The 18597-nt window shown below is 31.3% G+C and overlaps 2 protein-coding genes across 2 annotated transcripts; both read left to right on the top strand.

The window, feature by feature from the left end:
* Positions 1-546: 546 nt before the first annotated feature.
* LOC142538536 (serine/threonine-protein phosphatase 7 long form homolog) lies at positions 547-1370 on the top strand. The gene is made up of 4 exons (XM_075643852.1): positions 547-837; positions 915-1027; positions 1113-1200; positions 1296-1370. The coding sequence occupies exons 1-4, from the start codon at positions 547-549 to the stop codon at positions 1368-1370; spliced, it is 567 nt and encodes a 188-aa protein (XP_075499967.1).
* A 2228-nt stretch (positions 1371-3598) lies between these two features.
* Positions 3599-5581, top strand: LOC142540901 (nudix hydrolase 18, mitochondrial-like). The gene is made up of 5 exons (XM_075647358.1): positions 3599-3858; positions 4138-4258; positions 4514-4597; positions 4693-4821; positions 5131-5581. Exons 1-5 carry the CDS (start codon positions 3767-3769, stop codon positions 5251-5253), a joined length of 549 nt encoding a protein of 182 aa, XP_075503473.1. The 5' UTR covers positions 3599-3766; the 3' UTR covers positions 5254-5581.
* Positions 5582-18597: the final 13016 nt, after the last annotated feature.

Genomic DNA, 18597 nt, shown 5'->3' with positions numbered 1-18597 from the left:
TCTTTTCTTTCCTCCTCATTTTCGCATTTATCTGTTTATCCTTTACTCACCGAAAATTTTTTGAGACGAAGTTGAGAATATCTACAACATAGTTCAGAATGACAGATAATCGAAATCTAGAAGATCAAGCGACACATATGTCATCACAAGTTTCTTCCTTAACTATTGTTGATATTGTCAAAGTGAAGAGGTCACACAATTTGATTTGGAAGTTATATACTGATAATTACTTACACAGTCGTGTACTGAAATATTTAAATCATATGGGTTTTTATGGAGTTTTAGAATGTGGCTCATAAGTTTATGATAATCATTTGATTACTGCGCTTGTTGAACGTTGACGACGCGAGACACACACGTTTCATTTTACATATGGTGAAGCAACAGTCACGTTACAAGATGTTTCAATAATTTGGGGTCTAACAATTGATGGTGAAGTAGTAACTGGAGTAGATGTGTCACATAAAGATGATGAATAACAACACATATGTTTGGATATGTTGAGATTTTTGCCAGCATCAACATTTGAAAGGTGGTCATCTGTCTATGACTGCACTACACGATCATTGCATGTCTAACTTTGTTAATGATGATACTTTAGAAGTAGATGTTGTGAAATTTACCCGTTGTGTTGCGTTAATGATTATTGGAGGAATAATGTTCCCTGACTATCAAGGAGGATCTGCTAGACTAATATTTTTGCAACTGCTACGAGATGTTGATAACGTGAAGTCTTATAGTTGGGGTAGTGCAGTTTTAGCATTTCTATACCGTGAGTTGTGTAATGCGTCACGTATAGAGAAGACGACAATGGCTGGACCTTTATATATCCTGCATGTATTATTAATGTGAGGTGATTATTTAACACAATTTTTTTGTTAAATTTGTTGAACAATTTTTGTTATTATAAACAGATATGGGCATGGAGCATGATTAAATGTATTAATCCCGATCAAGATGGGTTAACATTAGTTGTACCTCCCGTTGATACGGATGCTTTTATTCCAGTTTCTCCATATGATGCACGGTAATATTTAAAAATTATTGTGGTTATATCATATATATCTTGTATATTTTTTCTTGACATGTAAATCTTTTTTTATTAATTGTAGGTGGAAATTTGGATTTAATTACACACATTCGCCAACACATGCTGTAAGAATTATAAGAGATTCTCTAGAACGTATGAATAATAATGATGTATTATAGAATTTTAATATTTAATAGTGATTAAATGAAAACTTTCTTGTTTTGATTAATTGAATATTTAATTCGAACATATTTATTTTTTACAGCTTAATTGGATCGTTTACCAGAAGAATGACATAGGTGTGAAGACAATTATTGATTCATACGACAACAAAATATGACAATGTGTTTGTCCCCTTATATGCTTTGACATCGTGGATATGCATCGTCCTAATCGGGTCATGCGACAATTTCGAAGACAACAATCAATTCCAGGGTCTGCCGTCGACAATGATGATATGCATAATATCACGAGAATAGGACATCGAAACACCAATTGTAGATATTATCATAGAAATTCAATTGAGTTGTGAAATAATAGGCTGAGATATGTTTCTAAAGGGGTGCGACACAAGCGATCGATGCAAACTGACGAAGACTACTTCCAATGGTATAATCAAACAATTGTGCGCACCATATCACCTGCAGTTACTGTCGTTGGTTTTCAACCACATCAGTACAATACTTTAGTTGGACAATTTGATGTTCAACAAAATTTCAGTACGCCTTCTTCTTTTTCGCATCAGTCATCAATCGGGTGGAAAAGTGATATGGTTAGGCAACCAAGTGGGTTTGCAGGAGCCTCTACTATTATTACGTCAACTGAATTGAATATTGCATGAATGAAGGGAATGCTATAATCTGAAATGTACATATCCACATATCAATTTGAAAATGTTTTTTAAATTTCCAACTTATACAAATTGTAGTTATGATAGAAGAAAATTATTATTATTAATTCTTTGTGGTATGATAAATTTAGCATGACACCAAAACATTTGTTTAGGTATATAAAAAAAAAAAGAGAACAAAGAGAAGAATGATTAAATAGTAGATATTGATAAAATACTTTAGTGAGAACAATAAAATAACGAGAGAAGTGACAATCGGTGATTTGACAGATATAAAACGAGAAAATCAAAATAACAATAATATTGAAAAACTGATAACAAAAAAAGATTATACAAACTCTTTTGTTGTTAACAAACTGAATGGAAAAAAATAATAGTGATATTATTATTAAAAGTTATTATATGAATCAAGAGAGTTTTTTTCTTGAGTGCTAAATGCTAATAATGATCCAGATAATTTATATAAAGACGATAAAAATATTAAAGACTTGTTACTTGAAAATGATACAATAAAAACTTTTATTAATGAAAAAGTGGTCTATTTTTCACTCTTTTTTTTTAAAAAAAATGGTGGTCTAATATTCAAGAAGTTCAACGCTATTAAAGTATGAATATTATAAAATACTCACGGAATAATAAATGATATTTCCTAAGGTCATCCACGATAAGAAGGATATTTTCTTCGAATATTTGTGGTCTCCTAATCCACATCATCAATCAAATATTTCTCTACCCAAATATCTCATATTTCACAATCAAATATCATACCAATCAAATATTTATGAGTGTCACTGTCTCTTTAATTAATATTTTATTTTCATTTAATTGTCCATTTATATTTCACATAATAATTAAATATAATTAAATAAATAATAAAAAAATGAAAAAAAAAAGCTGCTTGGGTCGAGGTGAAAAAGAAGCTCGACCCATCTCGCTCCAAAAAAAAGAAAAACCCGACTCAAAAAACAAGCGCGTCTCAATCAAGCTTGTTTCAAGAAATTTAAAAAAAATTACAATATCCCATTAACAGGGTATTGTTGAAATGGACAGCAGACACGTCACGGAAGGACAAAGAAATCACCTACTTTCTACCATGTACGAATCCGATAATAATTATATTTGTCATCTGTCACACACATTTAGCTACTAAAATTGAGACCAGACTAGAATATTATAAAAACAAAAATAAAATAAAATAAACACAAAATTTATACATACACGATCTTTAATTCAATTTAATTCATAAAAAAATTATGTTTTATTTTAAAAATATTATTTTATATATTTGGCAAAAACTTGTGTGACACGGTCTCACTGGTCGTATTTTGTGAGACATATATCTTATTTGGATCATTCTTGAAAAATTATTATTTTTTATGCTAAAAATATTATTTTTTATTGTGAATATCGATAGAGTTGACTCGTGTTATAGTTAAAAATTTATGAGACCATATTTTTAAGATCTACTCTCTATATTTTAGATATGAATCGAGTTAAAAAAAAAAGTGAAACCGTCTCGATATAAACGTTGAAAGATGCTTACCTTTCCCTATAAGAAAACGCGGGGACACCGGTTTGTTTCAACCTACCCGTGCAGGCAATGCCTGCACGGACAATCCCTGTAAAAAAAAAAAAAAAAAATTGGCTCGAAAAAATCCGAGCCGTTGGATCACCCCTGCAGGCAATGCCCGCAGGGGTAGGGTCGACCGAACCGGGGACACCCGATATCTTGTTTTCTCAGTTGTCGTCGATTACTTTAAAGTTTAAACCACCTAAAGTTTGTTTTCAAGATTTTATTCCTGCATTTAGCCTCTGAAAAATCGGGGGTCTTTGTTATCTTGGAGAATTTGCGGTAGGATTTCGAATTTTTTTTCTTCACGATTATTATGACGATACAAATCAAGAAATTGGTGTCTTTGCCTTCGCGTACGGGAAGGCATTTGCAGCGCTACAGTGAGGGATTTCGTCATGTTGTTGGGTGCGTGATTTGAGGCCCTTTGTCATTTTGGTTTCTCCCTTGTTTTTTGGATGAATTTGTGTGTATAGTTTCCTGTTTTGTCTGCTATTCGTGTTTTGTTGATGTTTCCTTAAGAAATTTCCAAGTGGCTGTACAATAATCAGATATTTGTTTGAATTTATGATATGGGATTGGTATTTTAGGGAGAATGGAAATGTTTAATGGGATTTTAAGGTTCTGAAATGATAATTTTTTGCTGTATTTATGCTTAATATTTGAGACCACCTTTAAATTGTGCAGATGTATTCCCTACAGAATAAGAAAAGCCAACGACTCACCCCAAATCCAGGAGACATCCATTGATGATTTGGAGGTTCTTTTGATAAGCTCTCAAAAAAGTCCAAGAATGATGTTTCCTAAGGTATTTTAAATTTGTATGCACATCTTTTTTTCCCCCTTTTAATTTCGGAGAGGGAGATTTTTTATGAGATATTGGGAGAAATAACTCTGTTCAAAATTATTTTTTTTAAAAAAATGACACTAATCCAAGTGTATTTGATACACATGAGAACGCCTTTTTTTAAAAAAAATATGTTTGACCCAATTTATTTTGTTAACTGTTTAATATCCTTGTTGCTCTGGTTTTGATATTGATTTTTCGTGATAATATCATCAGGGTGGTTGGGAACTCGACGAGGAAATCGAATTGGCGGCCTCGCGGGAGACACTTGAAGAAGCCGGTGTGATTGGATCGCTTGAGGTTAGTATTTTGGTTCTGTTGGAGAAACTAGCTGATGTTTATGTTCTTGTATTGTTTTGTCATTCTTAAATTTGTTGGTTGTCATTTTCTTGCAGGATAAATTAGGCGAATGGATTTTCAAAAGCAATAGCCAAGATACATTCAACATGGGATCAATGTTTCCTTTGTTTGTAACTGAGGAATTGGATATTTGGCCGGAAAAAGATGTCCGCCAACGTGTTTGGGTATGTTCAAAATGTGTCATTAATTTCTCCATATTTCTTGCCATATGTGAAACTATTTGATGCAATGCATCAGGTTGCATGATCATTTTCTATAAAATAGGAGTATGTTGAAGGGGAAATGGAACAATATACATGGGTTATATGGATACCATGAAAGCCAAAACTCTACTAATAATTTATATTACAAACAATTTGAAAAATCCAATGTATATCATAATCATACATTCATCAAAATTCTGATTTCAGAATATTTTTTTGCATACCTTGGTTAATGATTTCTAATGTGTGGGATTGAATTACTTCTTACAGATGATGGTGAATGAAGCTAGAGAAGTATGCGCACATTCGTGGATGAAAGATGCTCTGGAGGCGTTTGTTTGCCAGTTCACGCCCCGGCAGAGAGTCGAGGAAAGTCCCCCTAGCATCTTGTAGATTAGAGTGACGCCTAACCAACAAACTAAGATTGAGCATTGGAGCTTAAAGTGGGGATGAAGTTGTCGATTGTTGTTCGATTAGTTTAATTCAAAACAAAATCTTTCGAAGACTTCGTTAGAGTATCCATTTTCGTAAACATCGCTCCAGTGTGTGGAGTTCATAGGATAGAAGGAGTGGGATGAATGGCTACTGTAGAGAAGATAAGATGTACAAATTGCTCACCTTTCATTCTTTGATTCATTCATTGTTTCAATACAGTCATGTTGTTCGAAACGAATTAAGCCAAACTCCGGATAGCTCGCGAGCGGTTTGGTTTATTTGCATCCTTACTTTTATCCTTAATCTTAATTTATAAAATTTTTAGGATTGAAATAACTATATTTTATTATGATATGTTTATAAGAAAATATATAATTAGGATTATTTTTTCTCTTATGAATTGAAAATAAATTAATAGATGTAAACTTGTGAAAATATTTTTTGTTCTTACATATTATTGCTATAAAAATAGAAGTAATTTTGATGATTTATTAATTTTTAAAAGTTATTTTATTCACTAATTAAAAAATTATTAATTTTTTTACAAAATTAAAATTATGTAACATGTCCAACCTGAATTGAACTCACCGAATTTCATAGAGGATCGAACGGAACAAATCCTATATCTGGTTAGACCAACCTCCATGTGCCATCTCTAATCATTTTCAGATCATATGTACGTTCTAATTAACTATTGCAGTGGAATGTGTTTTAAAAAAAATTATGAAATAGTGAAAAAATTATACTTCTTCCGACAAGGGACCTGTGAAATCCATGTGAAAGATGTTGACTTTTGATTAGTTTCAAGTCCGAATTGTGTTGCTGACAAATGGTAAACGATTTGAAAATTTGAAATATAAAATAAGTTAAAAGTCATATCCAAGTTCAAACTTGATATGCTTGTCATATGTGGAAGGAACCTCACTGTGCTTCTTCTGTTTATATTATTGTACACTCATTCATCCACTACAAATACCACATGTTTATTTTCTTGGACTCAATAAATAAATTCTTTTTTCAAACAGTAGGACAAAATAGTTTACAAGGGCGGAATCGGGATTATTAATTTATTCGCGTTAGGATTTTAAACTCTGAATTTTTTAATTTTTTTAATTGATCATTCCACGCTTATTTCTTTTATTCTATTAAATGTGTCAAAAATGAAATAATTGAATCATATGATAATTGCTAGAAAGAAAGAATAAAAAAAAAAAAACTTCGAGTATCTTTATTTATATAGTAAGAGTAGGGAAATATGGATTGTTGTTACTAGGAGATTCATCATTTATCTTATGTTGTCCTAGGATTGTTAATTCGACCCCATCCTTGGAATAATATTTCAAAGGTTGATCAAATAGCTTCAACGAAAATCATATCATTTTTTCATTTGTTGCAGTATATTGAGGCTACAACCATTGAATGAATATTTTGGATAGTGTTTCGCCGAATATATCGTCGAGTTAGTGTATGGTTTTTCTCGCTTGCCTAAAATAAAGCGTATTCTCGAGAAATACAAAAACTCATGTGAGACTGTATCACAGATCAATTTTGTGAGACAGTAACACGACCTGATTCATGAAAAGATATTGCATTTTATGCTAAAAATATTAAATTTTATTTTAAATATTGACCAGTTTGACTCATCTCACGGAAATATATTCGTTAGACCGTCTTACAAAAGACTTACTCCTCAAAAAATATATAGGAAAATACGAGTGATAGAGACATTTGAAATATCGAGGATATTGCTAGATGTATCAATTTTTTTTAAATCAAAGTACATGTGTTTCAATACATATATTTTATTTATGGGCAATTCATCTGGTTTTTTTATATATGAATTTATTTTATTGATAAAACTAGTATCTTATTTGTGCGATGTACGAAATATTTTATATAATTCATGACTAAAATTAGTAGATATTTGTTTTTTGAACATTTATTTATTATTATATCAAAATTGTTTATATAATTTGAGATAACACTCAAAGGAGGATAACCGTATTTAGCAGTCAGATTGATTTATTTTCCATTGCATTCATATCTTAGTTGAGGGAATTGTTATTAATAAAAAAATACTTAAAAATCATATATTATTTTGACCTCAAAATTAAAAAAAAAATCAAAGAGTCAAAATTCTGTTCTTTATTAAATAAATGAAATTTGATTAAAATTTGTAATTATTTTTTAAACATGTTAAAAATATTTATATTAAAGTTATGACTAAAATACATAATAATAATAATAATAATAATAATAACAACAACAATAATAATAATAATAATAATATCAATTTACGGATATTAAATATACCAAAATTTATAATGACATTCTCCAATAAAATTTGGAAAACATAATAGTATATATAAAAAAATTTATATTTTATTTAATACTTTAGAGGATATATTGGCAACATAAAATCAAAAATCATGACTGAAATTAAATAAAAAGATATAACAAAATCATAAATTTAAAATATTTTTTATTTTCAAGAGAAACCATATTTAAATTTGAATTTTTGAAAAAAAAATAGAAGGCTTCACATTTAATTACATATTTATTTGTTAATATTTAATATATTATGTGAATACTTACATGATATAATTTTTTTAGCAAATGTTTTTTGACAGGATTTTACTAAATTCCTATGCTTTTGTATATGTGCTAGTATATCAACTGTGTGATGTACATAGTATTATTTTATGTAATTAATTATTAAAATTAGTAAATATTAGGTTAAACGTGCATAAGTGAGGGTAGAACTCGGATGAATAGGAAACAACATTTGGAAAAAAAAGGTGTTCCTAATATAACGAGAGTAGAAATATTATTAATGAGAATAAAATTAGTATTTAAACAAACTCCTGAATTGCATATTGCCACATCAGACAATTTGTAATTAACTATAAGCGGTTGCTTATTAACAGCTGTTATAAATTGAGTAGTTTTTTATAATATTTAGAAGGAACAATTCCTTCACTAATGCAATTTACATCAGCTTCAGTATCAAGAAGTACTTCTATAGTAATTGTAAATTTTTTATTAATAATAAGTGTTACTTTTGAGTACCACTTTTGGGAAATAATTTGATCAATTTTATTGATATATATCATTTGATTTATTTCATTATCTTCTTTAGATAAAATATTTTCTTATTCTTCATCAGAAGTAGAATCATCTTTTCCCCAAATATAAATATTATTAATACTAAGATTATTTACTCTTTCTTTTAAATATTTTATTTCAAATTTTATCTGATCTATTTCTCATTTTAATTTAGAGATAGTAGATTCTCTTTCCTTATGTTTTGATTTTTTAATATTTTATTATAAGAATATAATTCATGTTCTTGTACAATATTTTGTACATGTTTATTAGACTTTTGATTTGTTATATTTAAATAATGTTTTATAACATTTCTATTTTTTATAGGATCTTTTATTTGATCTATAAAATTTAAAATGAAAGTTTCTTCATTTGATATTACATTTATTTCTAATCTCATAAAATTTATGAGACAAGTATCGCAATCACAATTTGGATCGCAAATATTATTTTTTGATATTTCAGAATTATTATCTGAATCACTATTAAAATCTTCAGATAATTAATTATCAATAATATTATTATAAAAGTATTTTTGTTTTAAATTTTCTTCTTTATTTAGAAGAATATTTATTAATAATTCTTTTAAATCATTATCGATATTAAGATTATTAATCTTTTTCTTGACATAGTACTTATTAGCCTTATGTCCTATTTTCCACATTTCCAGCATACTGGAACTTTATTTTGATAATTTTTTATAGTCTATTTAGACTTTTCCTTGGAATATTTTTTGGATTAATTTTTATCCTTAGAATAATATTTTTTCCTTTCTAAAAGGAAATCTTTTTCTTTTCTTATCTCTTTTCGGATATTGAATTGAATTGGTTGAAAATCTATTTGTTCACAAAAAGCACCTATAATATTATGATTTTCTTATTTTTGCAATATTGTTGGGTGCAATAATTGTCCCTGCTTGGTAGAGCGATCGAACCATGGTGCTTGAGCTGCTGTGCGGTTTAAAAGATTTGAGTTGCACCATTACTACTAGCTATAGCTTTTGGTAAAGCGACAAGCGCTCGGTCCTACAATTGGTATCAGAGCCAATGTCATAGGTTCAATTCCCATTGATTGCAAGGAATGCAATTATTGGGAGGGAGATTGTTGGGTGCAATAATTGTCCATTACTACTAGCTATAGCTTTTGGTAAAGCGACAAGCGCTCGGTCCTACACGTATCAAGTTGTCTTTTTAACTTGATATCATTGCAAAGAGTTATTCCTTCTGCAGTTATTTCTGGTGATGTTTCACCATAAGTAAGTAAACTCCAATATATAGAGTTTGTTGGAGATTTAGGTTTTAATATGTTTTTAACTCTTTCATCAAAAAGAACTGGAAATCCAGAAAAGAATTTTTCTTTACAGAAGTTTGCATTGCAATTATTTCTAGTTAAAACTTTTGTCATAACAAACATCTTTATACCATCTAAATTCAGATAATGTTGGGCATCTCAAATTTATTAATTGTTCTTGAGATCTATCTAATTGAAACTCATTAGCTCCAATAAAATTAGATAATATAGTATAAATAAGTGTATTAACAGCATCAGATTCTTCTCTACCATTAAGATCAATTATGGAGGAATTAAGAATTTTATTCTTTACTTCTTTTGAAAGATAAAAATCTCATCAACCTTGAAGTTGGCTAGTAAAACCAGTAATAATGGCTTGAGCAATCTTCCTATCATTATTACCTTTTATTTTAGCAGCAGAAGAGTATATTAACAATTGTTTAATAACAGTTTTTATCTGATATTCAGATTTTCCATCCATGTTCCATTCAGTAATGATTTCTCCTTTAAACTGAACATATTCTTTCTTTTCTTCAATTTGAAGATCAATTGGTGTTGTCTTTTTATAAAAAAAAGTTTTACAATTGAAACTTTATGCATTTTATTGATTTGCATTTCTTCATCAAAAGAGCTTGAAAAATTTTCAAGTTGTTCAGTTTTGGTTATTACCGAAACAGAACCTTTTTATTTTATGCTGCTTAAAGTGATGTTTAATTGGTAAGGACACGAAAATGTGAACTTAAACTAGTCAACTACCTAGTAACCTTAGTAACACATAAAATATCATAAAATTTGTGATAATAGAAAATATTGAAGCAATTGGAGTGATAAATCAAGTCATTACGTAAGTTGAAAAAGTGATGTTTCCTACCGATTTCTTTCTATATAGCTTTTTGACATTTGACTTGGTATTTAGGGTAAATGTTCTAATATTCGTTCTTATATATTGCATCATGTTGAAATATCACATTGCGTTGATCATATTATACTACATGCTTGTTATTGCGAGGAGGTTATAGATTTTGATTATTTTTTATCAGCTTTAAATGAATAAAGAATATAAATTAGATTCCTAGACAACGATCATTGCACCTGAAATTTAGTTCATCGGACAATGTGGGTTTGGTCGAGAAATGAGAGTTCAATGAACAACGGGTTATCAACCCAGGTATATGGTTCATCTGATAATATGACTTCGATCCGAAAATGTGAGTTCATCTTGACTTGTAAATGATCGATCTTACGGGAATGCGTTGAGAAAAGTGTTATATCGAGTGTTGGTGAGAGCCATCTTGTGATATTCAGCCTAAAATCCAATACAGTTATTGCATTCTCATTTATAACACTTTGAATTGAGTCTTATGGGATCTATTATTTTTCTATTATTGTAATCGAAGTGCTGAAGTCTGAATTAGAGGAATTAGAGGAATGAGAAATATTAAAGAATTTTTTTGCCTATTATCTTATCTAATCTAGAATTTATACTCTATTCTAATTAAGTTATGGATTGTCATGTTAAATATGTTTATTTGTAATTAAATAAAGGGCAACTTATTTAAAAATACTCAACTCCCCTTTCAACTTTCTTTTTATTACGCTCCACTCATAACTTAGTTTTATGGTACGTGACATTGTTATACCTATCGAGCATGTTCTTAAAGGCATATAGCTCTAAGACATACAGCTACGCAAAGTTTCAAGCCTATATATCATACTCAAATGATCGGTTTATTTATATATATAAAAGGCCCATCATGCTTCCGTATAATAAATTGAACATTTTACTTTTTTGACCAGAGTGCCGCCGGGTTATATCCATCGAGTTTTACAGACTGCTCCTCACAGTCCAACCACACAATCGCAACCGATGGTTTCTGACGCAAATTTCTTCAGCAACACTTAGCACAACCCTGTTTCGTTTTCTACATCAGGGTGTAGAGTAAAACAGTTCAATCTGAAACTAATAAATGAGAGGGGCAAAAGCCTTGGTTCTTTTATTCAAACATATGAACTATTATTACATGGTAACCTCCTGTAGAAGAGAAGAAACTTGTAAGTAGCTGATATAAAAACACACATAAACTTGAAAGAGAAAATATTACAATATTTGAAAGAAAATGAAGAGGTTGGTCGATGCCTTCATCTTCCTTCTGCCTTCTTATTTATAGAAGTCCCTGGTGGATTTTTATTTTGGACTTCAAACTCTTGCTATAATCTGATGCCTTCCAGCTGTGGTTGGCCCTATCTGGTTGAGTGGTTGAATGATCCCTCCACCCAAATTGTCTTTTTCCTAGATTATTAAGCTAGAAACAGCTCGTTCTTCGGACTTTATCTCCTGGCATAACCAGTAGATATGTGTTTGTATTATATCAGCTGAGATCTCGTTCCCTTCTTCTTTTAACAGTTTGTAGAGATCTTTAGTATTTAGCAGCTGCTTTCTTATTCTCTTGATGCGTCTTTTAGAAACCTTTAAATATGTATAATACATTTTTCTTCAGGTTTCGACTTTATTCTTGTGTATTTTTACTGGTTCCAATTTACTCTATTTATAGTTGTAAATTGGTCCAATTTTCCTTGTTCATTTAGTGGGTGAGTCACATGCCCACTATCTTTGGTCGGGGAATCTTTTGCTTTTGTTATCCCTAAGGAAAAGTGATTAGGTTCACATGTCCACTTATTTCTGTCAAAGATTCTCAAACTTTTGATGTCCCCGAGAAAAACATGATTGTGGTCCTTCACCACTTGGTCCTGTTTTTGCAAGGAAGACCCTTGCCAAATTCTGGCTCTTTTTGATTCGGGCATTCTGGACAGATCTGTTCTGACCATCATCCCGCATGAGCCATATTGCAAAATTTCCGACGAGTTTCTTTACTTCCCGGTAGCTTGCTATTCCACAAAAGATTTTTTTTCTTCTCGAATAAATCTTCTGAAAAACTTGTGGTTTTTCCTGTCATAGTATTTAACAGGAATGATCCGTTTACCGAATTATGATAGAATTAAAAACGAAACTTAATTTTGTCCATCTCGGTTAGACATACCCATAAACCCCATGCTCTTCTGGTAGAAATATTGTCTTCAGTAATTGAAGCAACCATGTGTGTTTCTTCTGACAGAGGATCCTTCATAAATTTCTGAATATTTGTATCTTGCCTCCTTAACTTAATAAAATGAAAAGCTTCGTGTAAGCCTTTTTCAGCTGGTTCTGGTGCTTTACTAAAAAAGTATAGCTCCAGAATATCTCATCTGAACAAATAATTGTTATTTGCCCAAGTTTCATGAACAGCTTTCTGGATCCATTTCAGTAATCCAGAAATTTCTGGGAAGCTAGGCGATGTGGTATAAACTGAGGCAAGAGCCTCGAATTCATACCAAGCTTTGACCTCCTTTGGATATGAATTTGGTTTCATCCATACCCTAGGATATTTTCCTGAAACATCTACCCCGATAGTGGTTGGGTTAATGCATAATCTTGTTTTTAATTTCTCCCAGTTTGCTGGTAAACATGAAATAGAGAAATTGCAGCTTCAAAATTATCAACCTTAGATTAACCCTTGTCAGTATTAGGTCTTTCCCTCTTCAATCCCCGAGGTGAAGGATTGACTTGAGGACTCGAGATAAGGATCTGGAGTCTCAATTTTTGTTTTAGCCGACTCATCTGGAGATGATCCCGACTTAACACTTGTGTTAGGGGTATTTGAATCTCCTGCTACATGTATAAAGTTATGTACTCGAAAACTCTCCATTTGGAAAACCAGTGACTTCTCAATACCTTGGAGGATAGGCCTTTATATTACAGACCATAACTGAATATAAGCATGTAAACATCATGTGATTCGATCAGAGACAATTCTGTTATCGGCTTGTTGTAGTCTTCCCGCAACTCTGCGTTTAAGACCAGCTTGTTGAACTCGTTTTGAAGCATTTCAAGGTATTCCCTCAAATGCCTCTGCATTTTTATGATGGCATCGATATCACCGTAGTCCATCTCTTGTTAAAAAATCTGCAAGAATATTTTCATTAGATTTAATTATCACAATATCAAAAATATAATTTTGACATAATGCTTGCCATCTTAATAATCTTGATTTCTCAGGTTTAGATTTTATTCTATTCCTTAAGAATTTTTTTGCAAGTACAAATAGTGGCCATTTTTTGATATAAACTTTCAAAGTGAATTTCTTTGCAAGTAAAAATAGTGGCAATTTCTTGATATCAACTTTCAAAAAGTGAATTTCTTTGCAATTTCTTGATATCAACTTTCAAAGTGAATTTCTTTGCAAGTAAAAATAGTGGTCATTTTTCAAAAGCCATTTTTACTGCATAAAATTCTTTTTCGTTGATATGTCATCTTATGGCTTCTGCATCCGAGAAAAGTCCACTGCAATATCTCCATGGCTGTTCTCCTTCTAGTGTGAGCTTGGTTAAAACTACCATCCACCAATGATCACTGACATCTGTATATAATACCAGATCATCTTCATCCCGATGAATAGCCATTTTCGGAAGATTTTTACAAATCTCATTTAGTTGACTAAGTCCTTGTGTGTGTTCTTTCGTCTATATAAATTTCGCATTTTTTTTCAGTAATGGGCTGAACACTTCTTGTGTTTTGCTAGGTTTTTGATAAACATCCCAACAAAATTAACAACCCCTAGAAAACTTTGAAGTTGTTTTTTTTCTTTTAAGTCGTTTGGAAAATTTTGCACTTTCTCTACTATATGATCCTGCAAAATTATTCATGACCCATCGATTTCTATTCCGAGGAATTCAATATTTCTTGTGGCAATGACTACTTTCTTTTCTGATAGAAACAGTCCTTTTTTACAAACATCAGAGAAAATCTCTAGATGCTTAAAATGTTCTTCTATATTTTTAGATGCGATCAACACATCGTCAATATAGACAAACATATATTTGAAATAATATTTAAATAGATTATCATTTTCTTTGAAATATCTGAGGTGAATTAGCCAATCTCATTGATAATACTTCCCAGATATAGTGTCTTTGTGGAGTAGAGAAAACTGTGAACTTCTTGCTTTCTTCCTGCATTCGAATCTAATAAAAACCAGACTTACTATTGAATTTAGAGAATATATTGGCATTGCGTATGCAACTAATTAGATGTTCTCTGCTAGGTATAAAATATCCATCAAACTCCAGAATCTTATAAATTTCTTGATAATTAGTAACTAATATGGGTTTGTTCTTTTTTATTTCACCATGATTTATTACCAGGAATCCTGGGCTGCTGTATGGTAAAATTCCTGCTTTGATCAAACCAATGTCCAAATGTTCCTTGATTATAATCTGCATATTCTTTTGATCAATTATATTTATTGGGATAGGCTTGCAACGGAAAAATTCATACTCTTTGTCTTCCTTAATTTTAAGACAAGCTTTGAGTTGATTTTTGTCTCACCATGCTAAGGGATCTTCATTATAATTTTCTTTGATCCTTTTCTTGACATCTTCCAATGACACCTTAGATTCATACTCTACCTCATTCTTATGTAGAGCTATCTTAAGGCATTTTATTTCTTCAGGTTGGAGCTCTTTATTTGCTCTTAGTTGGAGCATTATTTCTCCAAACCGTCTAGAATCCTTCATTTTTGGGTTCAGAAGTTTTCCTTCATCACCACGCTTGCTACAAAATTGTATTGGCAATTTCTGTAAAATATCTCTCTTAATCTCTGGACTATGATTTTGTGATTACAAGGTATTGTAAATACTAATCTTCTAGTATCATTTTCTTGAGTGTAGGACTTAAACATTTGTAATAAATTATTTCCTAACAAAATATCAGCTCATGTATCATGAAAATAAATCGATGGTGTTTTTACCTTATACCAAGGTGTTGGTCCAACACATCCGATTACGATCTCGGTCATCTTATTCTTAATCCCCTTACATAAGATTAAGATTCTTCTAGAGAAATCTCTTCCAGCAATCTTTGGTAGTTCTTCTTCCAAATTATTTAAAAAAACTCCTCTTTTGGCTGTACAGATTCTAGACCCCTGAGTCAATATAAGCAGCAAAATATTCTGCTTTATATTGTTCATATAACATCCCTACTGGAATGTATATCGAGAATGGACTTGTGGTCATTGGATTTTCCACATTCTATTCTCTGTCATAAACTTCATTCCATACTCTAGATGTTTTCAAGGTTTGTGTTCCTCGAGAAACAGTCGATCTGATTCTTTCCCTGGAATTCCTTTGATATGAATTTCCAATTCTCTGATATTGATCATTCCTCGGTAAGTTCTTATCATATGTTGTGTCAAATAGTATATGGTATTACTAGGAAATTGATTCCTTTGTTTCGTAATATCAAATTAAAGGTGTCAATCGAGTCAGGTGGGTCGGGTTTCGGGTCAACCCGAGAAAATTTTTTTTTTCAACCCGAATCCGAAGCAACCCGAAAACCCCCAACCCAAACACGAACTTGTTTAATCCGAGTCAACCCGTCTAACCCGCCTAACCCGAATTTATTTATTTTTTTAAAAAAAATTAATGAAAAAAATTCAAAAAAATAAAAATAATAATAATATTTTAATTTAAACACATCGTAACAAAATTTCTGATTTAAATTTGAAAGTTTAATTGTAGAAAATTAAAGTATATTTACTAAATCAAATAAACAATTATTGAAAAAATAAAAAATATATACAAAATAAATATTCAATAATGAAAATTTATCACATAAATATACAATAAATTTTGTTCAAACATAAAATATATAAAAATATAGGTAATATTTTCAAAAGAAAAGGTTTCGGGTCAACCCGCGTCCCAACCCGAAACCCATCTAACCTAACACTAACCCGAACTCACCCAACCCGAACCCGAAAAACACCAACCCGAACCTGATTTTTTTCGTGTTGGGTCGTGACGGGTTGACGGGTTGTGTTTCATTTTGACACCCCTATATCAAATGTTATTTCTACTTCCTTCCACCCTTTTGGGCATCTAAGCTGTCATATGGTAGCAAAGCTTTTTGGCTCCTGTTAGATTTCTTGGACCGACGCTTTTCCCCACCTGTAATTTGTAATTCTATTTCCCAGAAAAGATAGTCTCCTTGATTCCAATCTAAGACTTTGATTCTTTTGTAGAATCGGTTTGTCTTGTATTTAGATATCCGTTTCCTGTATTAAAGGAAACTCAACTCTTTCTGGATAAATTGTCTGGACAACTTTTCCAAATATCTCGGGTATTTCAATGAACTCATTTCTAATAAACAATTCTGAATGATGTGTATTATATAGAGTATATGAAATTTGATAGTTAATAGAATAAGGTATTACTTTCTTTCATCAGTCTTTTTTCCTTGAAATTCTGATACAATGTCAAAGCTCAACTAAAATCTTGATCTGCTAATTTGTAGACAATTCTTGGATAAATTACTCCTACAATCTTTCATGCGCAGAGATTTCTTGAGATAGCTCCCAGTACTGAATCTTGAAGGTTTACAATTCTTTTATCGCATATAGCAATATGAATGAATGAATATTCCTTCTTTGAAAGTAGCTTTTATCATAATCTGGATTGCTTCGATATGAATCCAAGATATAGTCATTGCTACTTCTATCTTGAGTTTTTGTAATTCCTCATTAATTTCTTCCGAAGGAATTAATTGCATCTCCATTCTATTTCCCGTAAGTTCCATCGGGATTGCCATTTCCCTTCTAGAAACTTTAAAGATTAGATGATGCTTTTTTTGTTTCTTAGGCCAAGACTTTCTAAGAACTTTTCTATCTATCCTGCAGAGAATCATTGATATCTCTATAGACTAGGATTTTCTCTCATGATTCTTTGAACCCTGTTATGAGATATTGTTGTCCGACTGAAGAAACCAGACAAATCTTCATGCGTTTCTTGTCGAAACACCCTGTCTTCAGTCATATTCCGATTCAGTTCCATCAATTCTCCCTGACTCGAGACTTCTTCTTCTTCATATATATCTTCATCTGAGGCAATATCCTCGAATCGGTATACCTGAATAAGATCTTGGTAATAAACTGTTTCTTCAATATCCAGGGTTGGATCGAAGTGTTTAATACCTCTTTTTTCATTTTCTGGACAATTGGTTGAGAAATGACCTCATGCTTCACATGTCTAGCAATTACAATCTTTAAAACTTTCATTGTCTCGAGTATGAGCCCTTTTAAAAGTTTTCTTTGTAGGTGTTCTTCCTGTGCTTCGAGAGGTACTCGATGCTTGGGATGATATCCTACTTCTTGATGGTCCACTTCTTTGTCAAGATTTATAAGATCTGGCTTTTTGTCTAGACCAAACTATTCTTGGTTTCCAAGAACTTCTTCCACCTCAAGCATAAGGATGAGCCCCAAAACTTTTCTTCTTATGCTTCTGTGGTTTACTTCCAATAATTGTTGGAAGATCATTTTCTTTACAACACAAAGAAATTCTTTTATTGATACCCCTTAAGCGTTTGTAATTCTTTTGTAATGCTGTCATATGACACAATTCTGTCAATTTTTCTTTGAGAAAAGAGGCTCTTCGTGCCATTGCGTAGGGACATATTCACTTATAAGCATTTCTCTCCAGGCACTCGGCATTTTGGCGAAGAAAAGCTGCATAGCTATATTTTCTTCAACCCCTGAATTCCATCTATATTTAGTGAATAACATAATATATTCATCCACTAAACATATGTTATGTAATTCAAGGCTATACAGAACTTGAGCATATTTCTTCATCTTCTCTGTATCTTGACTTTTAAAATAGTATACCCCTATAAACTGTGTTTTAAATAGGGTAGCCATTTTTTCAGCTATCTCACTAAGAGATTCTCCCGCTAGGACTGACTCTTTAGTTTCTAATGAAGTCATGTCCCAAGCAATTTTAACCGATCTCATAAGACTCATTTCTAGGAGTTTAATGAAT

Source organism: Primulina tabacum, chromosome 3, assembly GCF_025594145.1.
Source record: "Primulina tabacum isolate GXHZ01 chromosome 3, ASM2559414v2, whole genome shotgun sequence".
Lineage (NCBI taxonomy): Eukaryota > Viridiplantae > Streptophyta > Magnoliopsida > Lamiales > Gesneriaceae > Primulina > Primulina tabacum.
This window is presented reverse-complemented; position numbering and strand designations above follow the sequence as displayed.